Genomic DNA, 25,850 nt, shown 5'->3' with positions numbered 1-25,850 from the left:
TCTGCCAAATGCTGAAACAAGCCGAAACCGAAAATGAACATTTGATCGGACACTAGATATAAGATCACAGATCAATTAAGAGCACGATTTGTGGAAACTTCGCGACAAGATGCTAAGAGAAAATTGACATTTAATGTGTCCTTGAATTCAACTTTGAAACTTTTAAGTGATTGAGAAAATTGACTGCTATGAGATTCGATAATCGGGATAAATCCTAAGGATGAATGTGGGATGAATGTAAAAGATTGTTTTTAAAATATTATGTTGAATTATGTTGACTGCGAATCGCCCAGTATACCTACCTACATTTTGATTTTTCTGAACTATCCACTCATGCACTACCCTTACTACTCTTTGCAAATAACGTGACTTAAATAGAATACGTACTTATTATGTTACTGTTTCTCATTCCAAGATGAACCATAAAACAAAAATCAACCTATAAATTTTATATGAAAGCCTTATAGTTAGGATCCCCATAACTCTTTTACGACAGTATAGGTTTATCGGCCAATGACGCAAAACTAAATTAGCTTAAAGCTATTTTTACTTAACATCGCTTTAATTGCACTATAAAACCCATTATTCTCCCCTTTTACCAGACACCCCCTCCATTACCTACCTGACGTAGGCTATAAAACGTTCAAACACTAGTGTGAAGGTCAGGGTTACCGCAAGGTCGCATCATGGGTCACCTGAGTCTCCTACATTAATTGATTGACTATTTTTAAAACTAAATATTGTTATTCGTTTAAAGTGGATTGGCAATCGCTTTAATAGGAAATTGATCTACTAATGGGCGTAAATATACTTGATTGGCAGGCTCGTGGCACGAAACATAAACTGACCAAAGTGCCGAAGACTACTAATGCCATTTAGGAAAGATCGCAATTAGGGCTACTACCTTCACGGTCTTTTCTCAGAAAAGTTTTATCTGTAAAGTAGGGCCGTATTATTTTCTTATACCTAGGTCAAACCAAGTAAGGGAGTGAAAACATTGTGGTTCATTCGCCCATGAGTATGCCTGATGCCCTATTGGTCTATTGGTTTTTCTAATCGTCTCGTATTTGTTTAAATTGACGTCAAGATATACGCAGGAGCTGCACGGTTGTATTTACAGCCCAAAGACATAATCCACTTAAACTGGTGTTAAACCGTGGATTACATTTTAAGCTAGATCAAGGGAACAGTTATTAGATTATGTTTAACTAGATTTTGCGCTCGTGCAACATAACATTGGCCTCCAGAAATGCGTCGTTTTTTGAAGTCAACTTCGATTTATGCTTTCGGCAAAACAGAATACATTCTTGTTAATTATGGTAGTTCCGAAAGCACTGAGTGTACTATAATACAATGCCTCTTTATTGAACACCTTAATATAGCAAGCAGTACCTACAGTAAATAAGTAGAGATATAGTGGAACAAACTGAATCACGTACTAGGGTGTAACCTTGTCATAATTAATTTCGCTATGATTACTTTGGCAGTGTATATGAGATGTCAACATACCATTAATAGCCCAAAGGTTCCCCCTCGTAAGGAAGCATAGGCAGCCTTATGGTTTTCAGGCAACCTTTAGAATAGGAAAAGGCAGAATAGACGTTTTATTTTGGGTTTGACGGCTTCCTTTTGCGATTGTGACTAAAATACTGACTCCACCTGTTTCAGGCTCTGCAAATCCATCTTCAGCCGGATGAGGGTGACATACTCATTTTCATGCCTGGGCAAGAGGACATTGAAGTTACTTGCGAGGTAAGAGTTTTTGTCAATTTACGAAACTTAACATTTTCGGTTAGAAGGGAACAAAGCGTGTCCCCGACAAAAAACAGCCTGAGAAATAAAATGTCACAGACTAGACGTCCGTAGTGCATTCAACTTGTTTTGTTTCCATTGTTTGTATCGACTGACACTTACTACACACATGTAAATTCGGCGACGACGCTAGTAAAGCTAAGAAAAAGTACAGTCGACAAAAATAATCTAGTAAAATTAACCCTCACCAGAGCACGTACAGTCAAGTGTAAAAATATGAACTTATTCAAAGTTTCAAAAATAAGCACCACAGACTCTTTATTCCGACGCAATAAGGTCCTAGTAACATATTTTTGAGTGGTCCGAATAGATACTTATTTTTGCACTTGACTGTAGATACCTATTAAATAACTGCAAACCTCGAACATCCCAGCTGTAATTTTTTACTTCCGTCACTTAAACGCTAATCAAGACTTGTGAAACAGAAAGTTTAACTCCCATCTGTCAAATAAGAATAAGATTATGATGAAGCTAATCCGAATTTAAAAAAAAGTGGTGAAACAGCCCCTTACTTTTAATCTTATTCTGAACATGAAACTACCAGGAAACGGATAACTCACGTCTGAAATCAAGTTTAGCTCGACATGTTTCCGGCTAATCCGTAAACCCTTCTTCTTCTTTCTTTTAGTCTTTTTTGCGTTCCAAATATTTTTTCTGCTGAACAAGTAATTAATAGCTCTAATATCGTCTCCCTACCGCCATCTAGGTTTTAACGGAAAGACTAGCCGACCTGGACAGCGCTCCGCCCCTAACCGTGCTTCCCATCTACTCACAACTGCCGGCCGATCTGCAAGCGAAGATTTTCCAGCGCGCGCCCCCCGGCCAGAGGAAATGCATCGTCGCCACAAACATTGCCGGTACTTATTATAGCGCCATCTGTTGATTTGTGCTTGTACTATTACGACTTATTTACAGATGTTGTGAATAATGTTTTGCCATCGTATTTTGACTTCAGTAAGCTAGTTGAGAAAGCAAGATAAATATGAACTTATCCGACCAAATACGATCGAAAAAGGTTATTCAGTAGATCTGTACGTCTAAGCAAAGCAACCCTGCTGCTCCGTTACTCAGTGTCGAGCATTGGGTCAATTCCTGGGTAGGCAGCGCTGGTTTGCGCCGCAGCTGCGCGCTGCCAGCTCCCCTCGTACGGTAAGCAGCTCGAGGCGCTGCCGACTCTGGAATTGATCACGCCTATGGTTACTATGAGTTTTTTGTGTGAGAAACAAAATGAAACGTTGCTGGTACTTATTATAGCGCCATCTGTGAATTAGTGCTTGTACTATGACGACTGATATATGTTAAAACTGAAGCTGATCGAATGAACTAAAAGCAACCCTGGTACTCCTTAACTATGGGTTTATATGCATGAGGAATACATTTTAAGCAAGCATTTTACTTGCAATATTTGTTTTCTTTTGTTGTTTTTAGTTTGTTCAGGTCAAATCTTTCTTGCAACTCCACTTCCATAGTCGTCGAATAGAAATGCATGTATATTTACCTACAGGCAACAAAAAGTACAGTCTGCTAACCTAAAATGAAGAACTAGGAAAAGTTGAAATATCCCTGACATTATTATTTCAAAGTTCAGTATCTCTGAACCAATTTTATGAAACATAGCTAAAACCATCGCATGGAAACTCGCTTTCACGTAAAAAAACCGCACCTAAATCGGTACATCCTAAGAGAGCTAGGATGCTACAGACAGACTGGCAGATAGGCTGACATTGACGTCACTTATAACACCCCTCTTTTTGAGTCGGGGGTTAAAAAATATATTGGTTTAAAAATGATTATTTTTAATGTTAATAATATTATTGCAGAGACATCATTGACGGTGGACGGAATTATGTACGTTATTGATTGTGGATACTGCAAGCTCAAAGTATACAATCCAAGGATCGGTATGGACGCACTTTCGGTAAGCTCACTAAAAAAAAGCTAAACTATAAACCTCTATAAATATAAAAGAGTATAAAATATATAATTGTATACAATATGTATAGTATAACGAGGGTTGCGTGGTCAAACCCAACAACTCTATCTAAATTTTGACTTATCGGGTTAGACCGCGCAACCTACGATATGCTTTTCTGTGTCTATCTCATTCAAATGATATATTATTATTAACACCACAACAACATATGTACCAAAGACAACATAACAGTGTTTTTTTAGTTTTTTTAACTACCTATAACTATTTTAATGAAAATTGTATTTTGAATATGAAACTACCGTGAGACTCACTCAAATCGAATAAAATCAGATAACTCACGTCTTAAATCGAGTTTAGCTCGACATATTTCTGGCAAATTCGTAACCCTTCTTCCCGAAGCAACGCGACTCGGCGGCTGCTGCAACACGCGCACTGCACGAATTAGCCCGAAACATGTCGAGCTATTTAAGACGTGAGTTATCCGGTTTTATTTCATTGAAAATTTATTCTAGATCTACCCAGTAAGCCAAGCCAACGCGCGCCAGAGGGCGGGCCGCGCCGGCCGCACCGGGCCGGGCAAAGCCTTCTGTCTATACACCCAGCGTCAATACACGCACGAACTATTAGCCTCCACTGTGCCTGAGATACAACGGACCAACTTGGCCAATACTGTGCTGCTGCTGAAGTCTTTAGGGGTCGAAGACCTGCTGGCCTTCCATTTCATGGATCCGCCGCCACAGGTATGGTGCTTTCTTCAGCAAACTGTCACACGTTTGGCAAAGATTTAAAACTTTACCCTAGCTCCAGACTATTCGCGAAGTTCTCGACTAAGTACTCGGGAAAGTTGACCGAAGTATCGACCAAGTTGGACGAAGTAAGACGAAGTGTGGGGACACTAGCGTACTCGCCTAACCTCGTTAAGGCAGATGTCTCACCGCCAGCGAGGAAACGATTGGCTATCAACTATTTTCTCGCTCAAGAAACGAACAAAAGATATAAGATCCTGTGTGAGTAAAAGAGACACATATATTAATAGTTGATCGCTGGCTGTTCACACTGTCGGCAAGAACTCGCTCTTACATCTTTTGTCGCAGCGACAAGAGCTATAAAACTCGCTGAGCTATAGATACTCGCTCAGCGATGTCAGCTTGGCGGCCGCCCCGCACGAGCGAGTCGACTGGAGCGAGCAATCGCCCGTCGCACTCGAACACTCGCTTACAGCCAGCGACAAAACTACACTCGCTTCTCGCTGCTCACCCACTCGTTTCTAGTTACTCTCTCAACTCGCTTCTCGCTCATCGTCGGCGGTGGGACAAGTGCCTACATTTCGTGAGCAGTGTGGAGCTAGGGTTAGATATGCCTTCGCAGCGAAAAAGTGTATTAACAGACGCTACGGCGCGGTACTGAGATAGTAGTGCTGTCTCATTCTGTCTTACAGTAACTGCCAACACTACTTTTCTCTGTCATGATTCCAAATTAACACCATAAAAGATGACCGGCCCGCCACCGGTTCCTCTGCACGTCTGCAACTCCCTGAGCATTTTAACACCGAGATGATAAAAGCTGACGAGAACGGCCCAGATAGTGCCGGACTCTCACCGGCTCCAAAACCCGGCTGCACGTCTGCAACTCCCTAGAGCTTATTACGGGGAGGAGAGGGTTGGAGAGGTTCCTTACCTACCCACAGAGTCTTGCTTCAGCCATTTGCTGGAAAGCCGGGAGAGGAACATGCATGCAGTACTGGTCGATTCACAAGAGCTGGCACGAATGGATTGAATGACTGAATGAAAGTATCGTAATGAAGGTATCTGTGTGTTTTTTTTTATTCGACTGGATGGCAAACGAGCAAGTGGGTCTCCTGATGCTAAGAGATCACCACCGCCCATAAACATCTGCAACACCAGGGGTATTGCAGATGCGTTGCCAACCTAGAGGCCTAAGATGGAATACCTCAAGTGCCAGTAATTTCACCGGCTTACTTATTTTAATACACTTCATACAAATGTGAAAATCTCATGTATGGCATTTTCCTACAAAAATGTCTATGTGCCACTACTTTCGTTCAATCCATTCGTGTCAGGTCTTGTGAATCAATCTATAGTTTAAAGTAAATAGCCGTACATAATACAAAATCCTTAGAAAAATATTAGGTACTCGATTTTTTCGTAACGTCTACTGAACCCGATACGCTCTCGGCCGGTTTTACCACAATGGTATCCCTTGGTTGTAGGACACGATCCTGAACTCGATGTACCAGCTGTGGATCCTGGGCGCGCTGGACGGCACGGGCGCGCTGACGGCGCTGGGCCGCCAGATGGCCGAGTTCCCGCTGGACCCGCCCCAGTGCCACATGCTGATTGTATCCGCGGAGATGGGATGCAGCTGCGAGGTGCTCATCATAGGTCAGTTCAACCAACCTTTCCAGGATACCATCCGGAAGTCGTCAAAGCTCGAAGAAGTGCAAGTTGAAGTAGCAGTTCGGGAAACTTCGTGATTTCTCCTCATCTATACTTAAAAGGTATAATAGGTAACTAAATGTAAACAAGCTACAGCTGCCAGATTTGGCACATTCAAGGATTTTAAACATTTTACTTGTCTATAATTGTAATACAAACTAGACTAATTTACACTGGTGGACAATGTACTTGACAACTTAAAACCTTCTTGATTAAAATTTGAATATTTCGTAATTTGAACGCCATTACACACCACGATTACTTAGGGAAGCTAACGAAATTACGACCCAAATTTTAAGAAGATGATTTTAAGTTGTCAAGTACGTGGTTACCACTGCTAATATAGTTAAACCTGATCGTGTTCGTGATAATACAAAAAAAGTGAGTGATACTGTGAGTGTATTTTGCCGTGACTTTAAAGCGAGTTCGAGTTCCAGTAGTAGTGGGCATCTTGTTAGGAAGAGGGTAGATCGGTTACGTCCGATTTATTTTTCTGACTGACAGTTATACCTGCATACCCGCAATTCTCGAGTCGTCTCGTGATCATGGCGCATGCAACTGTGCCGAAATATCGAGCTTCTCTAAAATCAAGGTACGCGGAACAAAACCAGAATTTAAAATCAAAAAATCACGAACCGGAAGATAAAGTTGGCAGGCCTCCCACTAGATGAAATGACGACATCGTCAGAATGAGGGCTATCGCGAATGAATTCGCCGCTAGAGGCGCTCGACCATGCACTTAGTTCTCTTCTAATAGCATGCCATAATAAGCAGTGATATCTCTTGATCAGCCACCTGGGCCGAAAATAAGAAAACGAATAATTTGGCTAAAATGTGGCCATTAGGTAGTTGGTTTTTGTGGTATACTGTTCTTTGGCTTGAATTTTTAGCAACAACATGCAACGACAAAGTCTTATCAAATCCCGCAACCGGCGAGATTTTATCCAAAATTACTTGTTTTCTTATTTAGATAGAAGTCCCTATCTCAATTATTTCTTTATCTTTTCTAGTGTCGATGCTGTCGGTGCCCTCTGTGTTCTACCGGCCGCAGGGCAGAGAGGAGGAAGCTGACTCCGTCAAGGAGAAGTTCCAAGTGCCGGAATCCGATCACCTCACGCTGCTGCATCTCTACAATCAGTGGAAGGCCAACAAGTAAGCAACTAAAGAGGCTAAGTAATAATCGGCTGTATACTTTATGAACTTAAACGGATTGTCAATTTGATTATAGGCGACCCGACCATGCACTTAGTTCTCAATAATAAGCAGTATATGCACCTGGGCCATTCCGAATAATTTTGGCTAAAATCTACTGTTCTTTGACTTGATTTTTTAGCAACAACATTCAACGACTCCGCTATCCAAAATTACTTGTTTTGAATCTAGATGGTCACCAGCTTTGTTATTTTGGATATTAAGGGGCCGTTTCACCATCCATTGATTTGTGTTAACCGACGGTTAAATGTGATGCCGTCTCCGTCTATTCGAACAAAACAAATAGAGACGGCATCACACCTAACCGCCAGTTAACACTAATCAATGGATGGTGGAACAGCCCCTAATACTACTATAACCATCGTACGATTCTTTATTCAAGTACATTCAGCCGTTATTCTTTGTGGTAATTTGTTTTTCATAGAGTACACTATACAGGGTGGCCCATTTATATCGGTCAGTATGGGAAAGTGAAACTATACGACATACGAAAATTTCTTCTTAGGAACCATGTCATCGATTTTAATAACAAGAAAAACTGCATTCATGCATTTAAAAAAAACCTGTACTCAGCTCGGGAATCAAACCCGGTTGTTTTAAAAAAAAAAAACTTACACTATTTCTATTAGATTTGTCTTAAGAAGTAAATGTGTCCATGAAACATTATGTCTAATGAATAAAATGCATTGTTTTCACATACTTTAATTTATTTTAGTAGGTGTTCGAAGTTTTTTTTTTTTTTCAAAACAACCGGGTTCGATTCCCGAGCTGAGTACAGTTTTTTTTAAATACATTAATGCAGTTTTTCTTGATATTAAAATCGATGTCATGGTTACTAAGAAGAAATTTTCGTATGTCGTATAGTTTCAGACTTTCCCATACTGACCGATATAAATGGGCCACCCTGTATACAGATGCCTTATTCAATGTTTGAACTCAAATCCTTAGCTATTCGAGCTCGTGGTGCACCGAGCACTTCGTGCACGGCAAGGCGATGCGCAAGGTGCGCGAGGTGCGGCAACAGCTCAAGGACATCATGCAGCAGCAGCGGCTGCCGCTGGCCTCCTGCGGGACTGACTGGGACACCGTGCGGAAGTGCATCTGCTCCGGTACGCCCGCCTTTCGTAACTAATCTCACGCCTGGAGGAGGGTTATACTCCTCGAGGGTATAAAAAGGGACAACTTCACAGATACACTAGATAACGCAAACACCTCAATCTGTATGAAAACCAACCGTGTAACTTTTTTATATCTACTGTGACGTCTCAACAGCGAATTAGCGATGTGAATTCCCCGATGTCCGCGCAAAATCGATTCAAATGCGCCGCCCGCCCGCGCCGTGAGGCTCGAGTCAGTCATGATTAGTCAGTTAGCGGTCAGTCTTTGTATGGGGCCAACCCCGACATTTGGTCGGGGTTCGGACACGCGAAGTAGATGCATTTGCGTAATCTAGTGTAGTCAATATCTGTGGACAACTTGCACTAATTGACCTAGTTCCAAACTAAGCAAGGCTTGTACTATGGGTACTAGGCAAGGGATAAACATACTTCTATAGATAAATACATATTAAACATCCAAGATCCGAGAACAAACTTTCATATTGATCATACAAATATTTACCCGTCACGGGGATTGAACCCGCAACCGCTAGATTTGTAGTCAGGTTCACTAACAACTTAGTTATCCGATCATAATAGCTGACACCTTACTGCCAATACCGTTTTTGGGTCAAAATTCTTTTCATTGTCTTGCTTTTGTCCCCGAAAAAATAACACGGGAGTTTTTTTTTTATGGAACCTAGTGGCATTTTTAATTTTCTCTAGTAAAATATTAGTTAACCCGACAAAAACAAACATTGGCTCCACATTTTTTTTTATTTCTTAGAAGACATAAATGATATCGTGACAGAGTGGTCAGAAAACATGCAACGAATTTTGACCTATGAATAATACGAATGTTCGCTCGGGTCTTGGATGTTCACGTAAGTTGGTTGATGCTAAATATCATCGTCTATCGAAATCTAACTAACTCTTCTTCATCCACAGCATACTTCCAACAAGCAGCCCGTCTGAAAGGCATAGGCGAATACGTAAACAGCCGCACAGGCATGCCGTGCCACCTCCATCCAACGTCCGCTCTCTTCGGGCTCGGCAACTCGCCGGACTATGTGGTCTACCACGAGCTGATGATGACGACTAAGGAGTACATGCACTGCGTGACGGCGGTCGACGGACGGTGGCTCGCCGAGCTGGGACCCATGTTCTTCTCGGTTAAGGAGACTGGCAAGTAAGTATCCGGTAGATTTTAGTTAACAAGTCATCTACATACCGGGTGAGGCCTGTAATACGAGCAAAAAATCAAATAAAACATAGATCGTCCTCGTCAAACTGAACAACATTAATTCAGTGACTTTTAGAAATAATGGAATCTTTGAATTGTCCTCTTTTCATACAAATTAAATACTGCTATCAATCCAAGAACCCAACTGACGTCGCCTGTCACGCTACAAACATCAAGCATTTGCTTTACATTGCTTCTTCGAATAAACTTAAAAGTGTTATTTTTAAAAGTCGCTGAACTAATGTTGTTCATTTTGAGGAGTATAATCTATGTTTTAATTATTTCCTCATATTACAACGCCACACCCGGTATATATTTGTTACGGAATGTTGACTGTGCTCGGTTTATTTATCATTATTCTTGCGACTCCGTGCACTCTCAAGAACATTGGACTCGTTCTCACTTAATAATCAGCGGTCTACATCCATTAAAAAAAAAACTAAGTCTGTTTGTTACCTTATCATGTTTAAATCGCTGAACCGATTTAGATGAAACTCGGTACATAGATAGTTTGAATCCCGGGGACAAAGGATAGTTTTTATCCCGGAAAATTGCATAGTTCCCGCGGGATAGCGATAAAAAAATTCTACGCGGTCGGAGTAGCGGTCAACAACCACATCTAATTTGTGCATAATTTCTCAATTTTAATGTCATTATCTGCTAGGAGCAAAGCGTTTTCAATTCTCGTCAATGGCGCCATTTAGCGATATTTCGTATCTGACAGAAAATCCTAATAGCATATCCTGCAATTCCTGCAGTTTTCGATTGGTCCCAGAGTATCAACCAACTCGAACGTTTTCACTTTCGGTACTGATCCTGTTATCTCCCGACAGCAAGAAGCTACCATGGTATTTCAAGAGTGTCAAGATTTATCTATTCACTTGTTTCCTCATTTTCAGATCAAACCGAGATAAGCGCAAGGAAGCAGCAGTGCACCTCCAACGCATGGAAGAGGAGATGAAGCAGGCCGAGCTCAAAATGGCGGAAGACAAGAAATTACGCGATCAGGATATACCCATCAAGCAAGAAGTGGCTACACCAGGGCTGGGTACTCCAAGAAGAACACCGTCGCGCTTGGGGCTGTAAATATATACCTAAAAGTGAGATTGTATTATGGACGAAATGTAAAATTTGAAAATTACGTAACTTTATTTGCATCGTAACAAAAGATCTCGATATGAAAAACCTTTAATTGCTTTAATTTCGTACTTGATAAATTTGACTTTTGCTTCCCACATTTCACCAAAGTTGGGTGCGAAAGGTGGGTCCAAAATCTGAGAATGCAAAAAATAGGTATTGTGTTTTCATTAGTACTTTTCAAAGAGTATCATAAAGAACAACTTAAAATTTCAGAACAAGCCGTGAACAAGAGATCTTACCCACAGAACAACACAGAATAACTAATAGCACTACCGTACAGAAGGGACTCTCTCGATCAAAAGTCAAGTTTAGGTATAAATCGTTACCTACTCTTACGACTTGCACGCGAAATTGAAACTTATCATGTTACACAAGCGTTCATATTCTGTTGGGCACCGTTGACTCGAAACCGGTTTGGCGCCAAGAGCACAGGGTTCCCACTCGCCGATGAATAAAGATAACAGTGGGTATTAATATAAATTCAATAAACTACCTTTGATAAATAAGTAAATATACTTTAACATAAATGACAACAAAGCATGACAATCATAATAACCTACTTGTCTACCTACTACTCGTACCTTTGCCTACTACAGATTACCGTATTGGCGAAACCATGTCTTAATATTATTTCTGACCAACCAATTAAAGAATTTTATCAATAGATAACTACTAGTACCAGGCACTACTACTAGGCAGGGACTTAGGAAATTAGAGAAGTAAAGAGAACGACCATTCAATATCTTTCGGAATGTTGTAAAATTATAATTCCGATTCATTTATCTTCTTTTTATTTATACAATAAACACAACAATATAACTTATACGAGATATATCGTTTCGAAGTCATTGTTGCAAAATAAAATAAGTGGGCATCTAAACAAATCACGTGCGACGCGTCCAGCCTGTAAGCCGAGCGGCAACCCACTGCCGTGCGCCTAATGATTAGGCGCGCCGGTCGACCGTACCTAAGCTGCGCAGTGTCCAACCCCTGCCTACAACTCTGTTACAAAGCAGTCATAATTTTGAAAGTACCGACTGCAGAACCAGATCTGCTTAAAAAATTTAGCTTTTCTTACTAATTGTCGGTACCAACCTACCGATAATTATCTCTTAAAAAATTTACTAAATAATTAAAAGAGTCAAAATGTGACACTTTCTTTTACACTGTGAACGTTATTTCCGCTACATGCATGTATGTAGTTCCGCTTAAATGCGATGCAATCATGGTTTATCAAAAACGTTTATTGTTGCCATGGTTAAATGGTTTTTCGTTATTGTATGTTATGTTTAAGCAATAATGTATAAATTTAAGCAAATTCATAAAATAAAACATGATTTTCAGCACAAAACTATTTTATTTCCTCATCATACAAACTTGAACAGCGAAATATTATGGCTACACTAAACTCAGAACTAAAATAGAACTTGGTTAAAAGCACATCCTACATAGAAATTCAATTAAATTTTTATGCTACGATAAAGTTGTGAATCAACAATAATAAAAGGTACTTTTGAACGACAAATCATTAACTAACTATTCATGAGACTTACTTATGATAATTGAAAAATTAAGTACCTGTTTTACCACTCATTGAGAATTTTATATGACAGATGAATGTGACGCCGACTCTGTATATTCTAACTTAACAGAAACAGCGTCACAGATATCTGTCACTTTAAATTTATCAATTAGTGGAGAAACAGGCCATTCCTGAAACTGTTACTTTTATAGGTACACATCATCAAGAGACCACTGGCTCTTTAATATTAAACAGCCAAAATTGTCAGACTGGAAGAAACGCATTTCAGTTGTGTTCCAAACATTTGGCACCTCAATTTTTTAACTTACACAGCAATTTCAGGTTATTTTTATGTCACAATCGTTCGACAGACCAGCTAAAAAATGTATGTAACTTGAAAAGACAGAGTTGTCTTTCCGTTTAGAAATCTAATTTGGTTTAGTTGGCAGTTTCAAAATACTAAAGTAAAAACATTCACATCTTAAAAATAAAAAATAAGCCCGCGATAAGGCCGCCTATTGCTTACCTTGTAATTTTTTTTCTCTGTCTATCTGTTTTCTGTATCGCTTACTATTTCTGGTGTACAATAAAGAGTCTTTGTATTGTATTGTATCTTGAGAATTTATATTTGCTATTTTCTAAAGCCTCTTCATAATATCTTGCCATCAATTATAAACCTTTATAACAGGCACGTTAATTCTATGACTAATTTTTTTCTGTAAAAAAAAAATCTTTAGGGAAGCGATAATACAGTGTTGTAGTGTTATAGTTTATAGAAAATAATAGATGTAGATAGCATTAATGAAGATTAATTAAATATAACTAAATTTTATACATGATGAGACTTATATTAATATATAACTAAATTTTAGTCGCGCTTACTTGTGTTACTCGATTTAAGAAGTTAGGATATAATATTACCGTCCCTTGTTTACAAAGGATATAAATTAACCAATAACACAAGAGAGAAATACAATTTTCCTCCGTTTATTTTACACCTTAAAAAAACTATGTTTTTAAATTTTCGCGAGGCAATTCCAAATAATAGATCCAATCAAATATTGATGACAGTTTCAGAGCTAATAATAAGTCTTAACTAAATATATGTGTACAAGAACTTCTAAGACATTATTTCTCTCTCTCTCTCTCTCTCTCTCTTTTTGTGTGACAATGACAAGGAAGAACAATCGGGTAATATAAACGCTATATGTTAGCTAAGGAGAACTGACGTGAATCTTTACTTTTACATAGTACTGAATGTCAAACAGATGGTGTTCTATTTTAACTATCGACAGAAATGACTAAATTTTTACGACAAATGTCAAATAGTTTGGAGCAAACCCGATATGATTCCATAGTTAGTTACTGACCTTTTCCAACTCGTATATTGACTAATAAAATAACAATAACAAATATGTTATACTAAACTATAAAACATGGTATAATAGTAAGGAAGTAACGAAAGTAAGAACTAATTATGAAGTTTACTAAATATTAATAATTATAAATAACACAGATACAAGAGCAAAAGTAAACTTTAGGAACAGAACCAGCAAAAGTGAAAGATTTTAGATAATTTAAGGATAAATTATCACTCAAAAATAGCATCATATTGGGTTAGGACGAAGTGCATTGCTCCCGAAACTAAGCAACCAAGGTGGCTTATCAACCCAACGAAAGTGCGTAATTATAACATTGCAATTTGTGTTTAACCCGATCTTTTGTTTCAAACGAAAACCCAAGTCAATTTGTCTTTTAATACTCGACGTCAAGATCTTTAAGTTTACAAGCCTGTATTTATACAAGATGCCTTTAAATTATTCCTGAATACTTCTAATGGTTTGGTTAGGTTAGCTTGACTGAACTCATATTTTTCGGGTCTTAAAATTGTGGGACCATCGGCCAAATATGTGGTGTACCACCCTAAAGATGATAATCGTTTACATGTCATAAAACAATAATGCCAATGAACGTGTCTGTCAACTTGAAAGTTCGACTTTAGCGACATATTCATTTGATAGGAACTTGTTTAAAAATTGATAGACCACTTATTTTGCTGACCGTTCATTGATCGTCATTCAAAGTATACCGCATCAAAGGCGTGACTTTAGATCAAAAATTCCGATGAGAAACATTCATTAACCTCCTGAAATATTCTGAAAGAATTTTAAGCCACCCTGTATAGAGAAGAAATCAAATGAGAGCGCCAGCGCTATATTCTTCATAACTGTGATATACAGATCAATTGAATAACGCTTTTCCATCGTATTTTGAATCAACTTTTTTACCGACACTAATCTGTCCGCGACATTTTTCAAACGATTGCAGATTTTTGTAAGTAAACATGTTTTTTCTGTAATTTAATAGATGGTGTACATGAATACATGCCATCCTACGTAAGTTCAACCGATTAAACAGTGAAATATCTTGTTGGAAGTACGATTTTTTGGTAACGCCAGAGACAATTTTGGTAACGCAGGAGACGCCAAAAGTGTCGGTAAAATAGTTGATTGGCCCATTTATCTCGCTTGCTTAATTACCTTCAGTAAGCTAGTTGAGAAAGTAAGATAAATAATAAGATGGAAAAACATTATTCACAACCATCTGTACCTGCATTTAACGTCAAATGGTTGATCATCACAACATCGGATGTTAATGTTAAATAAGTTTATCTTTCCTCCCACTCCTTATTTACGTAACAGAAGCCCAATTATCAAGCAAAATTGTCGACGTATATCAAACTTACTAAGTTAAAAACGTACAATTACGACACCAATTTGCAGGAATTTAGACGACTTAGGTCACGACAGAACGTCCGTTTTTACAGGATCCGTCGCTACTGGAGGTAATATTCACGTTTAAAAGGACCTTTAAAACGGCCGGTATTTTTCACTGGATCCGGAATACTTTTTGTGTGTGAACTTGCTCATACAACTACATACGCCATCAAATAACGGAGCTGTGACTGATCGCTATGTGTACGCGCCCTTAGGGCTTATTTCACCACGTCAAGTTTTTGAAGATGACAGTTAAATATACGTCGACATAATTGCGCAAGGTACAAAGCTAGGTACATTAATTTGACAGTACAGTACAACCAGAATGTTATAACGTTTTAAACTTTCGTGATTTTCACTCATAGTCAAAATACCACAAACAGGACTCATCACGGTAACACACGAGTAATATTTACCTCGACGTTTCGACCACATTCACTCATGACCACGGCCACTGTAATGTGGTCGAAATGTCGAGGTAAATATTACTCGTGTGTTTTAGCGTGATAAGTCCTGTTTGTGGTATTTTAACCAGAATGTTAGTATCGCTTGGGACTTGTCGGCTTTCTTCATTTTCCTGAAGATTCAAATGAGAAAGAAAAAGAAAACTGATCTTTTGTTTCGAGTACCGAACGAGTTGCTAACGCAAACAAGTTTTAGTGTACAGTCAGTGCCTTAATATATGTAGGTATCCACTTTTCTATCCAACTAGTCTGAAAAAGTGGATGCATATATTAAAGAACCGATCGAACCTAAGTAATACCTACAACTTTCTCTTTCTTTTACTTCAAATCGGACTTTGAGTCATCGAAAGATCTTGGCTAACAACCTAATTTAACCTAGCACATCCAAAGTGAAATAAAACCACGTGTAGAACGCTAAAGTTTAACAGTTCAAGATTTGCATGCCGTGTTTCGCTATATACCTCTGGCGGGCTTCGGCGATCATCTGCGCTTTCCGCTCTTGGAAGCTGAGCTGGCGCTCCTTCGCGCTTTTGGGGAAGACAGCCTGGGGGGCGGGGGTCACATACTTGGGCTGGGAGGGCCCGGCGACCGGCGCGGGCTCGGGCTCCGGGGTGTAGGGGGTCACTCCTTCGAGGAAGTTCGTTATTGTCACGTCCACGCTGCGGGTAATGGCTGAAACGAAGGTGGACATTAGACAATACAATACAATAACTCTTTATTGAACACCAACACATAGCAAGCATTACAGAAAACACGGGTATATGTATAGAGATTTTCCGAGATAAGCAATAGGCGGCTTTATCGCTTCAGAGCGATCTCTTCCAGGCAACCTTAACAATGTACAGAAGTAAGGAATAGATTTTGGTAGTTGGTGCGATTTACAGTAGTTTGGAGCAACATTAGGAATACATAAAACTACCCATAATATGTATACAATACTGTGCATAACAGCGAACTTGCATAATTATAAAGAAGCTTAACAATGAATCCGCATAATTGAAATATGCATTAACATTATTAACTATAACTTAAACTGTTATAAAATGAATACGCATAATTTTATCAAGCGAGTAAATTAGCTTATTCAGAGCAAAACCGACTCGGTTAGGTTAGAGCCTTTGATGTTTGTTTTTTTTTATAAAAGCCCTTTAATAGATATTTTCTAATAGTAGTTCACTTTTCAGAACTAATTGAATTGATAAATAAAACAATAATCATTTTACTTTTATTAATAATGTTCAATACATGATTGAACATTAATAGGGACCTTTAGTTCCATTTCTTTTTCTTCTCTGTAGTTGTCCGCCTGGCAACACTAGTTGTACAAAAAGCTTTGCAATGCAAGCTCAACATAATATTGTAAAATTGTTTGTTCCATAATAAACAAATTTATTAAAATAATCTACTCTGTTATTTTACTGAACAGAGTAAGTGGTCCTTCGAGCCGGATTTTATTCATGTTTCACTTAAAATAACACAGCAGCAGCTGTTAAACAGCAGCAGATGAGATGAGTTCGAAACGTAATGGCATTTTGTGCTGTTTTAGTGATAGTTGAGCCATGTGGCATACTGTCTGAGCAGTCGGCAGTTGCCACCAAAGATGAGCGATGATTTGTTTTGTGTTTTCTTTTCATGAACCAATAGAAACGCTTCAGTTACCTATTAATTTATCCTCGCACAGCACATCTCTAGTGGAAACAGCTGAGCGGAGCGAGGCGAGGTAAATGAAGCGTTGCTATTGCTTCATGAATCATAAAAAACACATAGCTCGCTTGCCATCCGTGCACATCTCAGGTGGAAACGGAGCCTTGTATATAGCATGTATTAGTGTAGTGTTAGCACTGACCGAGGTCCCTCAAGATGTCTTGGAGCGGCACGCGCGGCAACACCTCCTTGACCTGTTGCGCGCGGCGCGTCAGGTCGCGCGGCTCGCGGCGCGGCGCGGCCGGCGCACGCGCGGGCGCAAGGCTCAGCTGCGACGCCAATATGTCTGTCGCTTCGATCTGTAACACACAGTTGGAAAGATAACATTTGAAACAGTATTCGACTATACTCCGTTTTTTTAGCATTAGAAAGAATGTAACACTTTTGAAAAATAAGTCACAGCAAATATGTAACAAGGACATATGATTATTTGATTTTGGTGTCATAAAGGTTTTTAAAAACGTTTTTCAGTAAAAAGACTCGTCAAGATTGTTTACCCTTTTTCTAATGCCAAAAAAAACGAAGTATAAGACATGATCAATGTGGGCCCATAAATAGGATTCAAGCAGTAAGTGAAACTATTTTCCGAACTAAGAGTTCTATTATGTCTTAGTCAAGCGTGTTCTAGAATTAATCCAGATTTTTTACTGACCGCTGGAAATAGCTTAATTTAACGATACCAAATGTAATATATAAAATTCTCCGGTCAAAAATGTTCGTGTTCCAAACGGCTTGACCGATTTTTATGTTTTTTTTTTGCATATATTCGGTAGGTCTGACGATAGGATGTAAACAATTTTTCATACTTTTTCGCGGACGGAGTCCTGACTCATTTTTTCAGTGTAAGCGGCAGGACACTGATAACGGTTGAAACGCTTGTAGAACTACTCGACTCGACTATCGTCGTAGAGTAGATAAAAAATCAAAAACCCGACTGCCTTAAAAAAATACTAAAGATGAAAACAGTAGGCTAGGATTCTGGTAAGTGGGCCAATCAACTTTTTTACCCACACTAATCTGTCCGCGACATTTTTCAACCAATTGCAGATTTTTGTAAGTAAACATGTTTTTTCTGTAATTTAATAGATGGTGTACATGAATACATGCCATCCTACGTAAGTTCAACCTATTAAACCGTGAAATATCTTGTTGGAAGTACGATTTTTTGGTAACGCCAGAGACAATTTTGGTAACGCAGGAGACGCCTAAAGTGTCGGTAAAATAGTTGATTGGCCAAAGTAGCTAACTCAGTCGGGACCCATGCAAATCGTGACCAGCTCTAAAACTCTTACAGCCTTATTCATAAAAAGTTAGAGCCTCCTTGAAGGCTCCTTGAAGGCCCGATGCTAAAAAACATGATTCATAAACGTCTGTTAGCGCTAATCAGTCGATCAAGGCTCTGCTAAAGTTAGAGGACCGTAGACCCTCCTTTATCTCCCTGCTAAGTCACAAAATGGCCGCCACAAGTATGAACAGCTGACTTTGACAAGAGCAAAAAACCATACCGAAGATATTTATAGTGGAGGCAGGGCTACGCAAAGATTAAAAAAAAAAACAGGAAAATTTATTGTCAGGAATTTGTATTTAAAAATCCTCTAAATTAGCAACAATAAATTAAAAATAAATATGAAAAAAAAAATTAGGATGAATTACATAATTATGGCTTTTTGCACAACATAAACATGCGGATTGGAAATGGCGGGAAAACAAACATCTCGCTTTTATTTTTTTTCCTGCTAATTTGCTGTCACTGCTGTCATTTTTTTTTTAAATTATCGATTAGGCCATTTTTTGTCTTTGATTTGTCAAGGTGGCCAACATAACGCGTCTAATCCGTCTATCAGCAGCTCAACAACTAGCAGACTGCTAGCAAGCGTTTATGAATCATACTTCTTGACAACCGTCTAACAAGCTTAATCAGTCTGCTAAGTAACAGACCGATCAAACCTCAATTAAGGATTTTTTATGAATAAGGCTGTTAGTACCTAAGGGGTCCAGACCGTTGAACTTTAAGTTAGCTACTTAACACAGTTCTAGACCACTAGCCTTGTTTTTATCTTTTTAGTATTTTTAAGGCAGTTGGGTTCGGGACCCCATATGTTAAAATCCGTCTAGCCGTTTAGACTGCAGCGAGGACCAAAGAAATGGACATACATACTTACACACATACGCTCGAAAGACATAACCCTCTTTCGAATCGGGTAAAAAAGTGTAAGTATAGGGCATATTAGGAAAAGCTCTGCGCAGGGGGCGACACTAGCGCAAGCCCATGATAACGTTAGTTCTCTTTATATTTAGTCGCCATGACAGATCATGACCAAAGAGTATTAGCACATATAGAAATCATGATATATTTATTAGTAACAAAATAGCATGATATTTTAAACAATAGGATCTATAGAGCTATATTTCCAAAAAAATAATACGGTATTTGACTATTTTTATATGTATTATAAATTAAAACTTTACAATGCCTGTTATCGAATAGAGAAACAAAATTTTAAGCTACCTTTGCAAATAACAAAGTTATAAAGGTTTGAAATCCAAGATTAGACAGAGAAAGACATACTGGCATGTGACGTCACACGCTAGTAGCGCCATACTTGCTGCATAGAGAAAAGCGTTTGAGAAAGAGACAGGTATATAGATTTTTCGAAAAATCACTATAAATCTAATTTTCAACTGATTTATGTTTTCTCTTCGCTAAACACATTCTGTATACCTATATTTTCATTATAATATATAAGACCTGGCAAATTCAGGAGTAGTCAAATACCGTATTGAAATAATACGATATTAATGTATGGCATTTAAGATACTCAAAAAACAGTTTACGGTTTTGCGCTAGTGCTGCACTCTGACGGGAAAAAAATTCAGTAATATTCCCTTCTTTTTTTTATCGACTGGATGGCAAACGAGCAAGTGGGTCTCCTGATGGTAAGAGACCACCACCGCCCATAAACATCTGCAACACCAGGGGTATTGCAGATGCGTTGCCAAACTAGAGGCCTAAGATGGGATACCTCAAGTGCCAGTAATTTCACCGGCTGTCTTACTCTCCACGCCGAAACAACAGTGCAATGCTGCTTCACGTCAGGATTAGCGAGCAAGATGGTGGTAGCAATCCGGGCGGACCTTGCACAAGGTCCTACCGCCTGCAAAAACACTATTCCCTATTGACCTGTAAGTGTTGCGCGATGACGTTCGCCACTTCAGCGGGCAGCGCGTCGGGCGGCGCCGCGACGGCCGGCAGCAGCCGCAGCGTGTACACCGTGAGCGGCGCCGCCAGGAACCAGAGCGCGTCGCGCCACGGGAACCCCGCGCCCGCCTCCGCCCCCGCCCCCGCCCCCGCCCCGTGCACCGTCACGCTCGTGAACGGCCGCTCCACCGCTGGGGAACGAACGATTTTAGGCCAAGCGCGCACTAAGTTTTTTGTCGTGCGATAATCTTGTCGCAAAAATGCAACGCATGTGTTTATAAATGCGCGCATATGCGGAAAAAAAATCGCAGCTATTTTAAAATTGTGATTTGTCATTTTTCCGCGACTGCTCGTGACGCGATTGTCGCAAAAGTGAAGTGCAGCATAAGGAGCCGATCATAAAATCGCACCCCGGACCCCGCAGCTATGCTGTCGGTATTTCGCTCTCCTAGCGTCAACATGTAGGAACCTGCTTTTTAAGATATTTTTAGGATATTGGGGCAGTTCATTATGTTTGTGATAAAACAAACCATTGATATGTCTTTCAGTTGTAAAAGGATGAGTCCAACATTGATAATTTCTTTTTCTTTTTTCTACTCCTCCGAGGGAGCAATAAGCAAGACAAACGACTGGTACAAAATCCATGCTGAGAATGAACAAATCATCGACTTTTTTATCGCAGTGCGCACAGTGAATTTTCTGCGATATATTACAGCGCGATTCTAAAATCGTGTCGCAAAAATTTTAATCGTAGTCCGTGCTTGGCCTTATGGGTCGATCAACTTTTTCTTGTCACTCGTTGCTATAGTTACGTTCTTCGGATTAAAATTTGCCAAACATGCATTTTTGTGGTAGTTTTGTAATTGGTCATCTAATAAGCATGTTAGTATAATATGACACAACATTTTCGACGGTGATTATGGTGGTGACTCGGATCTGGAATTATTGGGCCAAAGTCAAATATACTGTTTTATATTGACTTTGACATAATAATCCCAAAATTACCAAATTGTAGATCCGACTCTGTTAATAGTCACCATCGTTTTTTTCTATTAAACTACTACTTTTGTCCCCTCGCTGACGGGATACAATACAATACAATAACTCTTTATTGAACACCAACAGTCCAACACATACATTTATAAAGCGATTTTCAAAGTAAGCAATAGACGACCTTATTGCTTCAGAGCGACCTTTACCTTTACAATAAACAGTAGTAAGGAATAGATCTCAACAGTTGGGAATTAGAAATCTAGACCAGTAGACTTGTTTTTCATTTTGTTTTGTCGTTGTATTGTGCCACTTACTGATAGCCACGGGCTGAACTCTACTCCCCACAGGGAAGGGCCAGTCCGTGAACTTCAAGAGCCCCCGCCCATTCGTGGGCCCTCCTTCCGGCTGCAACAGCACCGGCTTGCTGGGACACTCTCCAAAATGCTGTCTGCAAAAGATATTGAATTTATGATAGTTCAAAAAACTAAAACGGTCTGGTTTCTAATTTAAAAATATTAGTACAGCCCCCAGGGCCATTCAACTTTTTAGTGTATGTTATTCTGTCCCGTAACTTTGTTACAAAAATGTATATTAGTAGCATGCTTAGGAGATAAGCCATGTAGGAATTGCCTTAAAACTGTCACAACTCCTAACTTTTAGTGGATTTCTACCCCATAAAATCATACTTTTAATAAGTAACTCAGGAGACGTTACCATGGCAACAAATTACACTAATAAGTTGATTGACCAAACTGCATTCATATCTGCCACAGCAGAACGTGCAAGAATATCTGACACATCCTACTGGCTCTAGAAATAGAGTTGTATTTATCGCTTTATTGTGTCATATATTAACGCAGGTTTACCTGACTATGAAGCTTGAGGACCCGGGTTTGATTCCCGGCCGGGGCAGATATTTGTATGAATAATACGAATGTTTGTTCTCGGGTCTTGGATGTTTGATATGTATTTATCTATATAAGTATGTTTATCCGCTGCCTAGTATCCATAGTACAAGCTTTGTTTAGTTTGGGACTCGGTCAATTGGTGTCAAGTGTACCAAGATATTTATTTATTTATTTAATGTACAGTAGCTAAGGGTAAGAAAATGTTACCAGTTAAGGTATCATACGGGCATGGCATGGATAATAGGGGCGACTGAAAAAAAGTGTCTGTTTTCCAAGAGACAATGTTCTGCAAGGAGCAAGGATAAGCTGAGTCGCTTTCCCTCTGCATAGTTTGTACAAAGGTAGAAATTAAAAAATTTATTGTATTATTTGCGATAACAAAGTATGTATTGAATAAATGTATTTTATTTATTTATTATTTACGTGAATCCAACTCACTTTCTCACAAACTGGGCCGCATTCCTTATGCCGAGCGTTGACGCAAAAAATGGCGGCACTTTCCATTTTCTCAGCTGCAATGAAAAACATAATGTACTTAATGTTTCTATTCCTTCATTAAAAAAAAATACCTTATTTGATTCACGAGACAAAAGATGAGAGGACGAACTTTAGATAGCAACTGGTGAAGATGCAAATGATAATAACAGTGGAAATCTTTTGAGACCCTTGCCTGTACGCACACCAAAGTCCAGGACACATTATAACAAAATAATTTTTAAAGACTAAAATATTGTATACAAAACAAAGAGTTTCAGCATATTAAGGCTTATTATTATAATTGAAATTGTAAAATACCGATACAATTATTTGTATTGTATTGTATTTTATGGCAGATAATATTCCTTGAAGTTCATAGAGGTGTGCAAAGAAGGGATTTTCTTTCTCTTGTGTGGGATGTGGATAAAGAAGCGGGTATAGCAGTCTGTCTGTATAATATCTAAAGTTAAGTTGATACTGACACTAATAGTACCGAGCACATGCGAGGCGGCGAGCGAATCCAAACACGACACGTAGTTAGCTACTAACACGCTGCAGCGCGGGTCACGCGTCCCTTTCACCTTTACGTAAACGCCTGAAATTATTTAACTCAATGATTAACTGTTTTACCAAGAATAAAAGCAATAGAGTAGGACCAGCGAGTCTTGGCAAAGAAAACCTTGTTCTAGTAATTCTAAGAATCAGTTAAAAACACACTACAAATAAAAATAATCACCCATATTTAAGGAAAAAATTATAAAAAAACATGTTTGATTTTTCTAGATTCATTGCCTCGTTTGGTTTTTGCCTGATGAAATGGAGAAAAATAGCAATAACACCATCACAACCAAGATCACCAGCTTTCGTAAATATCATTAAATATTCATTCACAATTTTAAAACCAACAAATAAAACACAAGAACATAGAACTAATAGTTTAAAGGTCACCATTGAATGCTAATTTTCAAATGTCAGGACTGGCAATAATAATAGCCTATTGGCCTATGGATTTGTCACTCACTATATTTAAAAAGTTATGTTATCACCATAAGGTGATAAACACATTATCATTTATGTAGGTAACAAGTGTGAGTATGAAAAATTGTGTGTAAACATGTTTTGACTTTAAGGCAGGGAGAAAAACAAGCGAGTAGGGCACCCCGTGGCCTGAATATGAATTTAAAAAAAATTACGGACTTAAAAAATCTAACCATAAAAAAATCATTTTTAATACATGCTTTTTTTGCTCTTCGCTTTACCAAATTTCAACTCGATGCTACTGGACTACCAGGATGTCACTACTAGATTATTGTATTGTCACGCGATTTACATAACTATTCCAAATTTCAAGTCAATCTGACTACTGGAAGTTGGTCAAATTTAACTTGCAAGATTTGATTACAGACAGACAAACAGACACATAGACAGATAGAACCGGACAGGTGAAACTAAATAAAAGCTTGTAACAAGGGTGGACACTGTTTTACTACACATAATTAACTATCACAATTCTTGATTATCTTTTAAATAGTAATAGTCTGTTGGGCTAGTCTTGGACATAATGAATTTCATTTGACAGAAATCAAAATAACATTGTATTTACTGATATTTTTGATGAATGCATTATTAACTTCATGTATTTGCAAGTCTATATACCTCCAGGCTACAACTATGATTCATGAGCAGGAAATTCTAATTTAAACGAGAGCAAAACATGTGCATTGTGTGGGTTTTGTTTACATTATGTTTATTCACAAAAACATGATAGGAAAACTCACCAAATGTCCAGCAGGCCAGGGTAGACAGCATCTGCCTCACGGTAGATTTATTTGGCAATATAATCGAAGCAACCCATAGGAATAAAGCCAAAATTGTTCGAAACACAAAAAGGCATAGCCCAAACGGCAAAAACAAAAGAAATTGCGTAACGTTTTCGCCAGAAAACCTGAAATTATAAGCACATTTTAGTTTATTACACTATAAAGATAATTACTTTGAAGCAAACGATCGAGAGCGAAATACATGGCTAACTTTCCCTAAAGATATCGAACAATATGTAAGTAGAACGAACGAAGTAGTGTTTACCTGTCGTCGTTTCTAAGCCTCTCCGCTGTTAAAGCCATGGTTCATGAGTGAGATCAAAATAAACAATTTCTAAAGCTTACAGTATTTTAGGAAATAAATAAGAGCCAATAATTTCGAATTTCTCCAAAAATATCGCGTAGGTACGTGATGTGTATTGTACAATATTGCCCATAGTAAAATGTTTGTTTTTTTTAATAATCTGACGTTTCTAGTGCTGTTCTCTGAATTGAATTCAACTGAGTAACTCAACCGGTTAAATTCTTTGGTTGGCTAAAGCTATTTACACTGTTTCCATCAATCATCTTTTATGATCTTTTCCTTTTATGTTCATTATCTGTCTGTGTTGGTTGATTTGATTTGATACGTTGTATTCAAAGAGTAGTATAATATACGGGAAAAGAGAGCCCTTCTCGTCTCATTCATGCAGACCGTTTTGAAGCGCCGTCTGCATTTCGTAACTAGTACATTGATGTATATATCCATCCATACGTATAGCTATTAATAGTCACAGGTATTCTTTACTTTACTGGATTTGCTTCCCAGCTCAAACCACATAAAAACTAAAAACAGGGCTGCAAAGAGAAGTGAGACCGCTTGGATTCAGTCTTCTTAAGTTAAACCAGCCTCAATTTCCGTTTGCAGCACTGTCTTTACTTTTTATGTGGTCTGAGCACTTGAGTTTTGATTGTAACGTAGCCATCTTGTTCCTTGTTGAGCGCGAATAGACGCCTGGCCTGACATAGAGGGTTGCTACACAAAAAATATTTGTAACGACTGAGCGGATACAATTATATGACTTTTATTAGAAATTACAATACGATTGTCAAT

The 25,850-nt window shown here is 38.7% G+C and overlaps 2 protein-coding genes across 3 annotated transcripts in view; one reads left to right on the top strand and one right to left on the bottom strand.

Annotated features, from left to right (window-relative positions):
* Positions 1-13,019, top strand: part of Prp16 (ATP-dependent RNA helicase l(1)G0007) — a 134,106-nt gene extending 121,087 nt beyond the window's left edge. For both annotated transcript variants that reach the window (XM_074091529.1, XM_074091530.1), the window contains 9 exons: positions 1,669-1,752; positions 2,519-2,669; positions 3,633-3,730; positions 4,258-4,485; positions 5,976-6,147; positions 7,212-7,353; positions 8,362-8,522; positions 9,459-9,699; positions 10,653-13,019. In XM_074091529.1, the coding sequence (XP_073947630.1) occupies positions 1,669-1,752; positions 2,519-2,669; positions 3,633-3,730; positions 4,258-4,485; positions 5,976-6,147; positions 7,212-7,353; positions 8,362-8,522; positions 9,459-9,699; positions 10,653-10,839 (1,464 nt within the window). In that variant the 3' untranslated portion in view covers positions 10,840-13,019. The remainder of the gene's footprint in view (positions 1-1,668; positions 1,753-2,518; positions 2,670-3,632; positions 3,731-4,257; positions 4,486-5,975; positions 6,148-7,211; positions 7,354-8,361; positions 8,523-9,458; positions 9,700-10,652) is intronic.
* Positions 13,020-13,334: 315 nt separating this feature from the next.
* LOC141430683 (lipid droplet-regulating VLDL assembly factor AUP1-like) lies at positions 13,335-25,211 on the bottom strand. The gene is made up of 8 exons (XM_074091528.1): positions 25,023-25,211; positions 24,716-24,882; positions 23,420-23,532; positions 22,899-22,972; positions 21,867-22,000; positions 20,542-20,750; positions 17,503-17,659; positions 13,335-16,328 (listed from the first exon to the last, which is right to left on the bottom strand). The coding sequence occupies exons 1-8, from the start codon at positions 25,058-25,060 to the stop codon at positions 16,078-16,080; spliced, it is 1,143 nt and encodes a 380-aa protein (XP_073947629.1). The 5' UTR covers positions 25,061-25,211; the 3' UTR covers positions 13,335-16,077.
* Between the last annotated feature and the right edge of the window lie 639 nt (positions 25,212-25,850).

Source organism: Choristoneura fumiferana, chromosome 8 (genome assembly GCF_025370935.1).
Source record: "Choristoneura fumiferana chromosome 8, NRCan_CFum_1, whole genome shotgun sequence".
Taxonomy (NCBI): Eukaryota; Metazoa; Arthropoda; class Insecta; order Lepidoptera; family Tortricidae; genus Choristoneura; species Choristoneura fumiferana.
The sequence above is the reverse complement of the archived record's forward strand: the minus strand, read 5'-3'. Positions and strand labels throughout refer to the sequence as shown.

Excerpts from the sequence above, each read along its gene's own strand:
- LOC141430683 (XM_074091528.1), bottom strand. The coding sequence starts at position 25,060 with ATGGCTTTAACAGCGGAGAGGCTTAGAAACGACGACAG. Across the intron at positions 24,883-25,022 it reads AGGCTTAGAAACGACGACAG|GTTTTCTGGCGAAAACGTTA; the intron begins GTAAACACTACT and ends TTATAATTTCAG. Across the intron at positions 16,329-17,502 it reads AGACATCTTGAGGGACCTCG|CCATTACCCGCAGCGTGGAC; the intron begins GTCAGTGCTAAC and ends CCTTCGTTTCAG.